The following is a 14770-nucleotide window of genomic DNA, read 5'->3' on the forward strand; positions in this document are numbered from 1 at the left end:
GCTTACACCGATTGTCTCATCTTAGTATAACTAAATTTAATGTTTCTTGCAAATAAATGATTCTGATTCTGATTCTGAAGACGCGGATGTCTACTAGGTTAGATAACAATAGAAGAAGTCATCAACCCATATTCGGCTCACTGCTGAGCTCGAGTCTCCTCTCAGAATGAGAGGGGTTAAGCCAATAGTCCACCACGCTAGCCCAATGCGGATTGGCAGACTTCAAACACGCTGAGAATTAAGATAATTCTCTGTTATGCAGGTTTCCTTACGATGTTTTCCTTCACCGATTGAGACACGTGATATTTCATTTCTTAAAATGCACACAACTGGTTAGTCTACAATAAATACCGTTAAAAAATGTTTTGGCCCAAAAACATGTTGATCCAATTATGAAGCCAAACAGAAGTGATGATGTTATTCGTTTTGGCAATAACTCATAACTGATTCCCATTATTTATACGCGCGATGAGGTAAATGAGGCAATTTGTATGAGTTACGCAAACCCCGTGAAATTAATATGAAAACAAAACTTAACTATTTTTATGTACTAGCTAGCGGAATATACTAGCGGAAGTTTGCGACTTCGTCTGCCCTTAGATATCTTTAATCTGGTCCTGTCGCAAATGTCCGATATTAGTCTACGTCAACTAACAATAATCTACCTCCCTGCCAAATTTCAACTTGAATTACCCTACCGGCAAAGATGCCAAGCGATTTAGACTTCTGGAACGATGCCGCGTAGAAACCGTCAGAGGTATAGGTAAAATGAACTTCCATCATAGACTGTATCGTCACTTGACATGTGAGAAGAGCTTGTCATTGAATTTAAAAAAATCATATTGTAGAACGGCGATGGTTGAACGTATAGACCACTGGCAACAGCGATGACTTACGAATTCGAGACTTGGTAGCTAACTGAATCCCTCATAAAAAGGCTCAAAGTCACTCAGCGGGCGATGAAGCCAGCTATGCTTGGAATTTCTTTGCGTGATAGAATCAGAAATGAGGAGATCCGCGGTAGAAACAAAGTTACTGATATACCTCAGCGAGTCGCGAATAAATGGCAATGGGCAGAGAACATAGTTCCAAGTTCCAAGTTGCTGATAGCGCAGTGTTGGTCGACCCCCCACTTGGTAGACTGAGGACATCAAGCGGCTTGCAGAGAGCCGCTGGATACTAGCGGCTTAAGATCGTGTTATTAGATAGTCTATGTGAGGTACACTATATCCAACAGTGGATGTCCATCGGCTGTTAAGGATGATGATGAAGGTAGAAGAACAAAACTTAAATCACTGCGATACAAATTAAAGAGTTCTCGCGAAATCTTTATAAACGTTAACTCGAACGAAGACTCAGGTGTCCAGAACTTCAATAAATTTTCTTTATTTATGATACAGTTGTAATAATATTTTTTATGTTTTTCCGTGTTATGACAAAGCGTAGGTTATTTTTCTGTTTTATTTGAGGAATTAATGTTTCTGTTTTATTCCATAAAATATGTGTTTTGAGAGTACCGTACAGGCTGTGAATATACATAGTTCGAAGAGCCGATGGTTGTTGGGTCCCAAGGTGCTAGAATGGCGACCCCTCACTAGTAAGCGCAGTGTTGGCCGACCCCCCACCAGGTGGACTGACGACATCAAGCGAGTCGCAGGGATTCGCTGGATGCAGGCAGCTCAGTATCGTGATGTTTGGAAGTCCCTACAAAAGGCCTATGTCCTGCAGTGGACGTGCATCGGCTGATATGATGATGATGATGGTGACCTAGTGGACCAATACTGCGCTTCATGCCAAAGTCAAAGTTCATTTATTTAATTCAGGAATAGTTTACAAGTACTTTCGAAATGTCAGGTAATAATCGTAGGTTAGAGTAGATTAGATCGTAGAAATAGTTAGTCGAAAACCTAAAATAAAAGTAACGAGGGTCCCAACCGCGCCTTGGTCCAAGAAGAGCCCAAAACAAACTCAGCCAGGCTTTTTTCTTTCTAACCAACTTTAAAAAAAGAAGGAGGTTATCAATTCGCGTATGTTTTTTTAAATGTTTGTTACCTCGTAACTTCGTCATTTAGTAACCAATTTTAAAAATTCTTCTTTTGTTTGAAAGAGTATACTTCCAGATTAGTCCCATTTCATTTTCATGGAAATCGGTTCAGTAATTTAGTGTTAAAATCAAAATAACTGAAATACGTATTTGAAGTCGGTTCCATCTTATGTTAAAAAGATTATTTAGCCCTCTAGTGTACTACTCACTTTTTAAATAGATTGATAATAAATACCCTATGTAAAGAGAATAGATATACGGAATCCTCTGACAAGATACCTTCACACACTTGACAGTCTATGTGACGTGTGAATAAGCAAGTGCGAACAGAGTTATAGCTGGGTTATGTGTGTTATAGAATAGTGACATGATATATTAGATACTATGTTATATTTTTTATTTACATGATTTATTATTTCGCTAACATGTTCTGGGTAGGGATGTAATTGTGTGTGTGTTAAAAATATTGTAATAATTATTACAATATTTTTAACACACTCATCACTCGTGGATTACAAAAATAAGAAAACCAATATCGAACAAAGGTTTATTCACAATATTTGTCAGAACAACTTCGTTAACAAAATATCAAACTGTAACCAAAATAAGACCCTAGAAAGGCAGAGAATGACTTTGAGTGGAGTCACGCACTTGTGAACCTTGTGTGTAGGGTTAAAAGCACCTTTGACAGTTAACCAACACTCCCCTTTTCCACTCAAGTCACTCTCTCCGCCTATCCCAAATATCCCATAAAGAATTACACAACAAGAAATGTGGACGGCTTCAATATCATTATTATCAACAGCCTAACCCTAAACTATATGGGTACTTTAAAGGTACATGGAGCTGAGATTTAACAAGCTTTTCCTATGCGAGTTGATTGGGAGTGTTATTTTGACTCCATTACATCATTTTCAGATATCTATATACTCGTTATCAATGATATTAAATACTAAAAATGTGCTACTAGCGCATGAAAAATGAGGCGCTCAAAAGAGAAAATTTATAGTCAACTCAATGTTAGTTGTGGTCAACTCTATTATACAGAAATATATAATGGAATTAAAGATAAAGTTGTGCAGGTGCAGTGCTCAGTGTTGTTATTATTCGGATCACTTTTTGAGGTAATTTTGTAGGGACGTAACTGATCTATAGTATATAATTATCATTGCTCGTAATATATAAAAGATCACTCAATATTGAAAACCTCTTGAAACAAAGATGAATTGCTACGTGAAGGTAGATGAATTGGTGGTGGTAAGAATTATATTTAATACTGAACTTTCCTTTTCAACAGGGCTCAAACCCCGGATCTGGTAATCTACAAAGGCTAGCCACTGGAGTAACTAGGCATTTCATCATTGACAAGTCATATTCGGCTCACTGTTGAGTACGAGTCTCCTCTCAGAACAAGTGGGGTACCATGCTCCAATGCGGATTGGCAGACTTAGAGAATTGAGGAAATTCTCAGGTTTCCTCCCGATTTTTCCTGCTCTGTATGAGACACGTGATATTTAATTTTTAAAAATACACATACTGCGAGTATGTGCATGAGGTTCATGCCCAGGACCGGATTCGAACCTACGCCCTCCGAATTGAAGGCAGAAGTTTATATCCAATCGACTAATTATATTTAGAAAGTAATTAACCTTGTAACTAACAAACTAGCAACGGACGAAAGACAGGTCGAGCTAAAATAAACTTTTTCAATACTAATTCGTCATAGTTTGTTAAGTTTGACTAACAAAAGTGCAATATATTGTTCGGAAGATAAAGTTTCAAAACTTTCGCCGTAGCACCGACAACTCTAATTAATCACGTAGTAAAAGTTTGTAAATTAAAGGTTAGTTCAGAGAGAAGGACGTACGAGAATTATTTTAGTATATCTATATTAATAACTAGCAGACGCCCGCGACTTCGACCGCACTTAGACCGCTTTAATCCAACCCTTACAGTAGCATCGCTGTAAAAATGGAGAAACTTCTCCCGTTTTCCCAACATTTCCCTTCACTTTTCTGCTCCTATTGATCGTAGCGTGATAAAAAGTATACTATAACCTGCCCAGGAGTATGAAGAATAATTACCAATAATGACTAATGAATGAATAAGTACCAAGTTTCGTTAAAATACGTCGAGTTTTTGTTTCCATAACTATCTTACAGACGGACAAAACTTTACTAATTGCATTTTTGACATCACTATCGATCACTAATCACCCCCTGATAGTTATTTTGGAAATATATTTCATGTACAGAATTGACCTCTCTACAGATTTATTATAAGTATAGATAATAATATGCTCCCGACTAAAATGTTTTTTTTTCAGCCAATCTCATGCTGAGATTAACCTTGTACGCAGGAGATATTGTAGTGCACAAGTGTGTGCGCAAGCACATGTGCACTCTCTTTTCCCTCACTCTTATAGTCCGATGGGACGGCAGACAGCCGACGGCTTTACGTGCTCTCCGAGGCACGGGGGGCCCAACAAAGAGGGGTGTGCCAATTTCCCAACTTCAGGCTGTTAAGATTTTTCTTGGTCTGCCTCATTGGTCCCGTAGTTAGTTGGTTCAACTACGGACAATGAGGTTCAGGGTTCGAATCCCGGGTCAGGCCAACAAAAAATACGTTATTCGGATTTTTGTTATATCTATACTAATATTATAAAGAGGCTAAGTTTGTGGTGTTGTAGGATGTAATCCCTGGATCTATTGAACCGATTTTGAAAATTATTTTAACACTAGAAAGCCACGTTATTTGTGAGTGTCATAGGCTGCTTTATTTCCGTATTCTCACGGGAACGAGAACTACGCGGATGGAATCACGGGACATTGGCTAGTTACGTTATATGACCCGTATGTTCAAATCAATTTTAACTTTTGAAGTGAAAACTTCTTTAGGCACTTCTGAGTCGAGCTATAAAAAATTAAATTGTTTTATATAGAAATAATTTTCTGACAAATAAATTATAAATTAATGTTACATACAATTGTGATATTAAAAGGACAAAATTTATTGAAGTAAATGAACTTTTTAAAAATTATATACTTACTTGTAAATGTCTATAATAGACCAGGCGCTATGAGAAGTTGAGTGCGCGTAATATGAGGACCGCATTCTGTTTTGTGGTTTATAATACATAACCAAAAAATAGAACATGATTAATATACTAACAAAATTCCTCGCAAGGCGCCCTGAGCAAAGTACGCAATTGGAAAAACTGCTCCGGTAACGCCCCATGGGTATTTTTCTGTATAGCATATGAACTATTCGTACTTATTAGTACGCTATAGCATGTAAATTATAGAAACTACACTTTCCCCATAACACTAATGCGTAGACAAAAAATATATAGAGCACGGCACAAACACAAAACAATTCCACGCCACGCCGCCCAAACAAAAGCTCACACGAATTAGTGACATTTGAAAACTGCTAATATAAGCGATGCAACAAGTACCGCCCAAGCGGGCGGGCGGGCGGCGCTCACTTCAGTACCGTCGCGACCATGGCAACGGACGGACGTACGAAGCGTTCGCAGTCGATATGCGCGCCCTCCTCCGCGAGTATGGAAGCCCTGGCGGCGCCCATGGAGACTACGCCCGCTCCTCGGCGACGACCAGCTACAAGATCCCAGTCCGCGCGAATAACTGGTGGCCGTTCAGTCAGGCAACGAAGACAACAGCAGCAACAGTTGGATAGAGAAACCAGAGCGCGGTACAGTTCTGAACCGCGGTTAGCTGAAGCCGAAACTCCACCACAAGTGAGGAGGCAGGCGTCCGCCCGCCGGCGTCCGCCTCCAGGGCAGCACAGCCAGCCGAGACGCTCCAACGCGTTCCTAGATGTGCCGAGGACCACTCACCAGCCAGAGGAAGAGCCAGACGAGGATTCGTACAGACTACGCACATTCAACACCACACAGAAAGGAGGTCAGTGCTACACCGTTCATTCACCTCCCCAACTATATTTAAATGCGGAGTTTTTCGATTCAAAACTTGGCAGACGTCCTACTTGGTTTTATAGTATTAATGCAGCGGTGCCTCCCGTTTTTTGTCCGATTCACGTGAAAGAAATATCCTGTTCGACGTATTATCTTCCTCTGTTTGTGCTAAAAACCCCGGTCGTTAAATACCGCTAGCCACCGTGAATCATTCTGTAACAGTTTACGAGGCCAGCGTAAATCAAGCACAAGAACATGCATGTTTACTTTCGAGTGTAAAAATACATCGCTGTGCTAACATATACGCAGCCCTTCAGTTGCGAGATGTGGAAATGGAAGCTGCGGACGTCATATCATTTCCGCTTTAGAAAAACTTTCCATTATATTTCTCGGTAGAATTACAGAACGCTGTAATCTTACTAAGTATACCTACCACAGTATTCTATGAGTTCTAACAGTTCCGCCTCCGTGGTGCAGTGGTATGCGCGGTTGATTTACAAAACGGAGGTCCTGGGTTCGATCCCCAGTTGGGCAGATTGATATTTTCTTAATCGGTCCAGGTCTGGCTGGTGAAAAGTTTTCTAACAGTTAAACGTATATACGTATATTTGGCCGTGGCTAGTTACCACTCTACCGGCAAAGACGTACCGTCAAGCGATTTAGCGTTCCGGTACGGTGTCGTGTAGAAACCGAAAGGGGTGTGGATTTTTATCTTACTCCTAACAAGTTAGCCCGCTTCCATCTTAGACTGCATCATCACTTACTATCAGGTGAGATTGTAGTCAAGGGCCAACTTGTAAAGAATAAAAAAAAAGATAGATCCTGACAATATCATGTAAACTACTCGTATAGTGAGTTTGTTTACGCTTTTACGCCTAAACCACTAAACCAATTTCGGAAATTCTTCCACCAATAGAAAGCTACATTATCAGCAAGTAATAAAGTGCAAATTTTAACCCCGTACTCCTAAGGGAACGGAAATTATGTGGGTGAAACCGCGGGAGTTCCGCTAGTGATAAATATATTCGGGTTGTAAACTTAACATAACACTTAGCAACAGTTCCCATCTTGAAGTGCAGTTTATCTTTTTATAGCGTCTAGACAGTTGACTGTTAGTGCTAATACTAGGGTTTATCTAGTTGCCTAATACCTACATAGCAGCGTATATCTATCATCTAAAGAAAAATGTTATTTTTATTGTCTTCTTATATTTTCTTGGATACTTCATTATGTTCCAAATATTGTTGTTGGTTGGTTACAAAATAAATATTTCTACTCCAATATAGGTTCGTAATGAGTTTAGAGGTTTTTATCATTATCATGAACTGCCTCGTTGGTTTGGACCAACCATTGGTGGTTAGATTATGTGATATCGGATCACGATGGTCCTGGGTTCGGATCCTGTATGAGATACTGAGTTTATCTTCAAAGAAATTTTTAGATAAAATTCTCAGAGAGAGCAACTAGTCATCGGTCCGTGTCGCTATCAATAACATCTGATAGTTAAAGAATTATCATTATCACGCCAACCGCCTACCCGTATCAAAGCAGCGTAGTGGGTCTAAGCTATAAGGAGGGAGGATTAGCCTTGTAGTGGGCCGTTAATAAACGCTGATAATGATGAATGAGTTATCGGAGTAGGTAGATCATTTTTGCATATATGAAGTGCACGTCTCTGATTAAAAACTATGACTTATTAATTTATTTATTTATTTTATATATATTGGGTTTATTTACAATCACTTACACTAACTAAAATAATAAAATGTAACTAAATTATAAATCAATCAAAAAATCAAAATCAAAAATCATTTATTTCAAGTAGGCTCAGTTTACAAGCACTTTTGACACGTCAGTTGACTATTTGTAAAGATTCTACCACCGGTTCGGAAGGCAGGTTCTGCTGAGAAGATACCGGCAAGAAACTCAACAGTTGCTCTTTTGAAAAAGTCATACAGTATTATAATTTACAATTGATAACAATTACAATTTCTTATAGTTTTATTTCCTGTGTGAAGGTGGAAGCTGATCCAATGGCCTCCAAGCGCTTTTATCTTTAAGGAACTCATCAATGTTGTAGTAACCTCCACTAAGTAAATGTTTTTTAACACATTGCTTAAAGCTATGCATTGGCAGGTCCATCACAGTCTTGGGGATCTTGTTATAGAAGAGTACACCCAAACCTACAAAAGATTTTTTTACTCTTTGGAGACGATATGCAGAAATAACTAACTTATGCCCGTGTCTAGTAAGACGTGGGTTTAAATCTCCTTTTCGTTTGTACAAATTAATATTTTGTCTTACATAGACTATACTGTTATATATATATTGACAGGCTACTGTTAGTATACCTATTTCTTTAAACTTTTGACGAAGGGACTCGCGTGATTTTAATTGATATATTGCTCGAATTGCTCTTTTTTGAAGTACAAATATAGATTGTATATCGGCAGCCTTGCCCCACAATAAAATACCGTAAGACATTACGCTGTGAAAGTACGCAAAATAAACTAGCCTAGCTGTATCAACATCAGTGAACTGTCTTATTTTTCTCACTGCAAATGCCGCTGAGCTGAGTTTACCAGACAGTTTTTCTATATGAGCACCCCACTGAAGTTTACAATCCAAGGTCACTCCCAGGAAAACTGTGGAACTCTCCATTTCCAGTGTTTCACCATCGATCATTATAGACTTTTCTAATTTTATTACATTTGGCAATGAAAACTCAATACATTTAGTTTTCTTGGCATTTAAAAGTAGATTATTTGCAGTGAACCAATGCGACACATGCGACATGGCACGGTTTACGTCGTCAGAGTTATCTTTATTTCTGTCCGTCTTAAAAATTAAGGATGTGTCATCAGCAAACAGTACAATCTCACATATGCCGCTGACATGGAATGGTAAATCGTTTATGTACACTAGGAATAAAAAAGGACCCAGAATTGAACCCTGTGGGACGCCCATTTTGGTAGTGGAACCGTGCGACTTTATATCATTTATGCATACCTTTTGTGTTCTATCACTGAGATAAGAGGCAATGAGATCAAGCGCAACACTTTTGATGCCATAGTGGCTTAACTTGAGTAAAAGAGTGTTATGGTCAACACAATCGAACGCCTTGGACAGATCACAGAACACACCAATAGCATTCTTAGAACTTTCCCATGCTTCATAAATATGTTTTAAAAGTTTAGCCCCTGCATCAGTTGTATTGCGACCTTTTGTAAAACCATACTGTTCAGGATGAAACAAGTTATTTAAATTAAAATGACATAAAAGTTGATTTAATATGATTTTTTCAAAGACCTTGCTAAGTGTTGGCAATATTGTAATCGGTCTATAATTATTAAGATCTGATTTGTCTCCTGATTTAAAAAGTGGTATCAATTTGCCATGCTTCATTAGGTTCGGAAAAATACCTAAGTCCACACATTCATTAAAAATAATGGCTAAGTGGGGAGCAATGACATCAATTATATTAGATATTACTTTCACTGACATGCCCCACAGATCTCCAGTTCTTTTAATTTTAACAAATTGAAAGATTTTTTAATGTCAGATACAGTGATATGGTGAAATTCAAAAAGATCGTTGCACTCTTTAACATTGCCTCTTAATAGTCTCTGGGCTTCCGTAGCAGACGAATCCAGTGAATCTGTTAACAAGATAGGAACATTCTGGAAAAAATCTTCAAAGGCATTAACAACCTCGTTATCAGTGTTTACCTTTTTGTCATTGACAATTAATTCAAAACTCGTATCACGCGGTTTGATTTTTCCTGATTCTCTATTAATTATATTCCAGGTGGTTTGTATCTTGTTCTCAGACTCAATTATTTTCTGTTTGATGTGTAACGATTTCGCAAGAATACAAACACGTTTGAAAATTTTTGAGTATCTTTTTACATAATCTAAATAAGTTCGCGTTTGAGTATATTGTTTTTCTTCGTACAACTCGTACAATTTATCTCTACTTTTATTGATACCTACAGTAGCCCATTCGCTAAACTTTAATTTTTGGCTAGCATTAATGCGTTTGAAGTTAAAAATTTTACTAAACTCTCTGTCTATTGTCTTGAAAAGTGTACCAAAGAGCAAGTCTGGATGACTATTTTCAAATGCAAGACTTGGAATTTTAGAAATAATTGTGTTTTTGAATCGCTCTAATTTACCTTCAGTTATTGGCCTATACTTTACCCATTGATTGTTATTGGTTTTATTATTTAAAATAGTAATTATTTGACCACTATGATCAGAGCTTAATTTATTTATTATCTTCTTTCTCTCAAGCACACAATTATAAAATATATTATCTAGACAGGTACCTGAAGTTGCGGTTATCCTAGTAGGTTCGTTAAAAGCATGTGTCAAATCAAAACATTTGAATAAGTTAAGAAATCTAACAGACTTTGAGTTTTCTGTTAGAATATTAACATTAAAATCGCCGCAAATCAGTATTTGTTTGGAAGATGTGCACAATCGCCTCATTACATCTTCCATTACCTCTTCAAATTGATCAAAGTCAGCCGGAGGGGATCTGTACACGCATACTATAACAATTTGTTCCAACTCCACACAGGATAGTTCAACAATGCATTCTACAGAAAGGCTAACTATATCTTTTCGATTCTTACATTTTAAGTTATTATGTAAAAAAATTAAAGAGCCACCATGACCAGCCCTTCTGAAGAACACACTTGACAATGAATAATTATTAATATTAAGTACTGACAGCTGTGAGTTAGTGAGCCAATGCTCCGTAATACATAAGATGTGTATATTGAATTTTTCTACAAATAGTTCAACTTCTAATTCCTTGCCGTTGATGCTCTGTATGTTTTGGTGTACAAGGTTAATGTTACAGGGCATCTCCGTTGTCGTATTTTCTAGTTTAAAATATTTTCAATTGTAACAGTACTAGGATTGGTACTGCAGTCAGGTATAGAAATATTTGTACTATTAGTACAGGTTGTAAACATGTCAAAAGACTGCGTTACAATACTTGTAACTGGATCGGTTAAATTACAATTAACAATTGAGACAGTACTATCATTCGTACTCTGGTCAATAGAAACATAACCACTATTATTACATGTCATATTAATGTCAATAGACTGAGTTACAACACTTGTAACTGACTCATTTAAGTTGTAAGCCAACAGAGAAGCTATATGGTGCTTGAATTTTTTAGGCAGATATAAATTATCTTTAGTCAACGTATAACATGAGGTAAACTTATTCATGTCAAAATAAAAAAATGCATCGCTGTGATGGTATGTCAAGTTATATAACATAAGATTTAAATTATGAATATGCGCATTTTCTTTAGCCATTGAACTATAGTAAGGAAATGCACATAATGTAAATTTACATTTAGTTTTACTATGTAATACTAATAGCTTTTCAACACATTTTAGTATTTGATGTCTTTTAATATTTAAACTGTTCCCTAACAACAAAATAACATTTGAGTAATCAAGTATATTTTCTAAATTTAAGCTATTTATTAAATAATTAAAACTAGCCCCCGGAAAACACTTATTAGTCACTGAATGATTTAGGTAATAGCTCATAATGGACCCAAAATCCTTACCTAACTTATCAGAAATTATTAAAGTCTTTTTTTGAGCCTTGTTCAACAAATTAAAACTATGTGAGCCTAAATTGTTAATTGAGATTGACGGAACTGGTATGACACTATTTTTACACTGCACATTTTGGCTTGATACTATATAGTCAGAATTTGATACAATACTACAGTCCTGGTTAACCGAAGGTACCCGAGTTAAACATTGACATTTATTACTTAATGACTCAAAACGAGCCATATTATATGTACCTAAGGCTAACAACTCTTCAGCAGCCATGATCTGATCATGGATCTGACTCTGCGACAACTCATATTTGGCAGTTATTTCTTGCAAGGAATTTTCCATTTGATTTAATTCCTGTTGTAAACTTTGTGTTTCATTTTCATACTTTTCCCTGGAATTTTCAAGTAAGGAACAATAACTATTTACTTTTTTTATTAACAGTGACCGTTCCTTTCTTAAGGCCAAGTTTTTTTTATTAGAGTTATGAAACTTAATTAGTTTTTGAGTCTTTTTTATGTATTTCTTAATTTTAATATATTTTTTAATTTTGTTATGGCTATTAAATAAAGAATGCCCAAATTGTGGTATAGCAGTAGTTTTAGCTGCACATGGGCTGTCACAAGTCAGATCAATGCACAGCATTGGTGCGGGGACTGATGTGGATGAGGCAAGCAGTTCATTATAGAGAGTGTTTGTGGTTTGTGTTTCATAATTTTGTAATTGTGACTGAAGGTCATTAATTGTTTTATGTGCACTGTTCAGTTCATCCTCCAACATAGATATTTTAGCCAGAGCTTCATCATAAGTCTGTATACACTGGTTGAATGTGTTAACTGCCTCTTGAAGCTGGTTCCGATCCTCTAAAACCATAATGTGAGTGCTGTGTAGTTCGGCAAGCTCAGATTTTAACTGGGAGTTTTTTGCAATAATTGACCTCAATTCCTCCTCATTATCGTCTTGTTCCTTCATCAAATCTGAATTTAGCTTTTTCAGTGACTTTATTTCCAGTAGGGCATTCTTTAACTGGAGTTGTTGTTCCATTGCAGCAGCCCGTCGAGTTAACATTGGACGTGCCATCATACAGGTTGTCCTGAAACACACCAATCAGAATAAATGTTAGAGAAGGAAAATAGATAACATACAAAAGAAAGAAAAGTGAAAGTGAGATGGAAAATGTGAAATTAAATAATAATACTAAATTGTTTTAAAATCTGTTCAGAAGTTAAGTAAAATAAATTCTAATTTAGTATGTCAAGTACATATTTATATATTACAGTTAGCATGGAATGAAAGTATAACTCAACACAAAAGCTTAAATATTATTTAACTTATGTAGGTAGCTACTTTTGTTAATAATTGTTTGTAGAAAATACAATTTGTGGTGGAAACATTAATTATGTAATAAGTTATTAATTATGTAATTTACATTATGTACCTACTGTATGTAATCGAGACGCTATATTGTAGTGTATGTTTTTGATGTCTGAGACAGTTTAAGTTTACGTCGACTTTACTTCCACGAACAGTCAAGCAAAGTGAGGAAACTTTTGTCTTTCCTGTGTGAAGGGACGTATCTCGCGATTAACGAGAATGTAAAAGTGTAATGTGCGAAAAAAACCTTATTTAATAGTATGATGTAATGATAAAAAGCAAAGAAAATAGAAAAATATACTCCCCGGGTAAACTCCTTTGTTCGTTGACTTTCAAATATTTCACCCGTCAAACTGGTCTTGCGGTTTTGGCATGGGTACACTATACTTAGTACTTTTTTAGTTTACTACTATAAATAAAATAATGTTTATTATGTTTTTTAACAATAAAAAGTAAGAATAAAAACTAAAAAACTTAATTTAATTTAATTAATTTCTTGGAGCCGCTGATTTTACAACTTGTCAGCTTGAATCACGATTAGACTAGTGATTACTTACAAATAAACACAGCATGAAATAAAGAAGTACAACAGTAAATAAAAGATAACATAAATATCACAAATAAAGAACATAATATGGAACCTGGAAGGAAGTTACATCCTCGACTGAAGAAGGTCTTGCATTGGTTTCTTCATGGTTAAATCTAAATTTACTTACTCTTAATGCTGCTAAAACTAATTATATTTGTTTCTCTATAAAAAATAATAGTCAACCAAAAAATGACCTTTGCATAAGAATTCATAAATGCGGTGACGTAACGAGTAAAGCCTGTGGTTGTCCTATTATTGACAAAGTAGTCTCTATTAAATATCTAGGTATCATGATTGACCAAAAGTTGTCTTGGTATCCACAAATTGAACTAGTTGCAAATAGGGTTAGGAAATTGAACTGGATTTTTAAGAAACTAAGATATGTTGCTCCGACTAACTTGCTCAACAAAATATATATTGCTTTGGCACAACCCATCTTAACTTATTGTATTCCTTTATGGGGAGGAGCTGCTAAAACAAGATTTGTTGAAGTTGAAAGAGCTCAGCGGTACTTATTAAAAACCATATATTTTAAATCCTATCAACACCCTACGGACTTATTATATTCAGAAAGTAAAATGTTAACAGTAAGACAATTATTCATCTTAAACGCCACTTTGAAACTGCACAAATCCCTTCATTTTAATCCAGATCATTTAAATAAAAGACGTTACGGCAACGTTACAACCACAATAATTAACAAAACTTGTTTTGCAGCTATGCAATATAAAAAACGATCAAGTATGTTATATAATAGACTTAATAAACTTTTGGGTATTTACCCCTTAAACTACTTTGACTGCAAAGGGAAGCTCTCTCCATGGTTACAAGGCCTTACCTATGATGAAACCGAAGATCTGTTGAACGTTATTAAATAAATTCCGAGTTAGTTAAGACAAAACAATAAACAGGAATATTAGATTGGATACACATTCCATTTCAGTTGCAATTACTCACACACACACACACACACACACACACACACACACACACACACACACAAACACACACACATTCACACACTCACACACTCACACGCACATACACGCACACACGCACTTGTACGCATGCTCATGCACACAATTTTATTTATATTTCTCACTTATTTTGCATGTTAGAATTGTAAGAAAATTATGTATTATTTGATTTATGTTAAAATTATTGTTTTTGTTTTATAATTATAATAATATTATAGTTAAGGAAGAGCGGGGCTTTCTGATACAGGTCTAGTAC

The 14770-nt window shown here is 36.2% G+C and overlaps 1 protein-coding gene across 1 annotated transcript in view; it reads left to right on the forward strand.

The window, feature by feature from the left end:
- The first annotated feature begins 5397 nt into the window (after positions 1-5397).
- The window catches only part of LOC112047888 (GTP-binding protein REM 1), a 124472-nt gene continuing 115099 nt past the window's right edge, over positions 5398-14770 (forward strand). The window contains exon 1 of the mRNA XM_024085172.2: positions 5398-5970. Coding sequence (XP_023940940.1) covers positions 5550-5970 — 421 coding nt within the window. The 5' untranslated portion in view covers positions 5398-5549. The remainder of the gene's footprint in view (positions 5971-14770) is intronic.

This window comes from Bicyclus anynana, chromosome 15 (genome assembly GCF_947172395.1).
Source record: "Bicyclus anynana chromosome 15, ilBicAnyn1.1, whole genome shotgun sequence".
Taxonomy (NCBI): domain Eukaryota; kingdom Metazoa; phylum Arthropoda; class Insecta; order Lepidoptera; family Nymphalidae; genus Bicyclus; species Bicyclus anynana.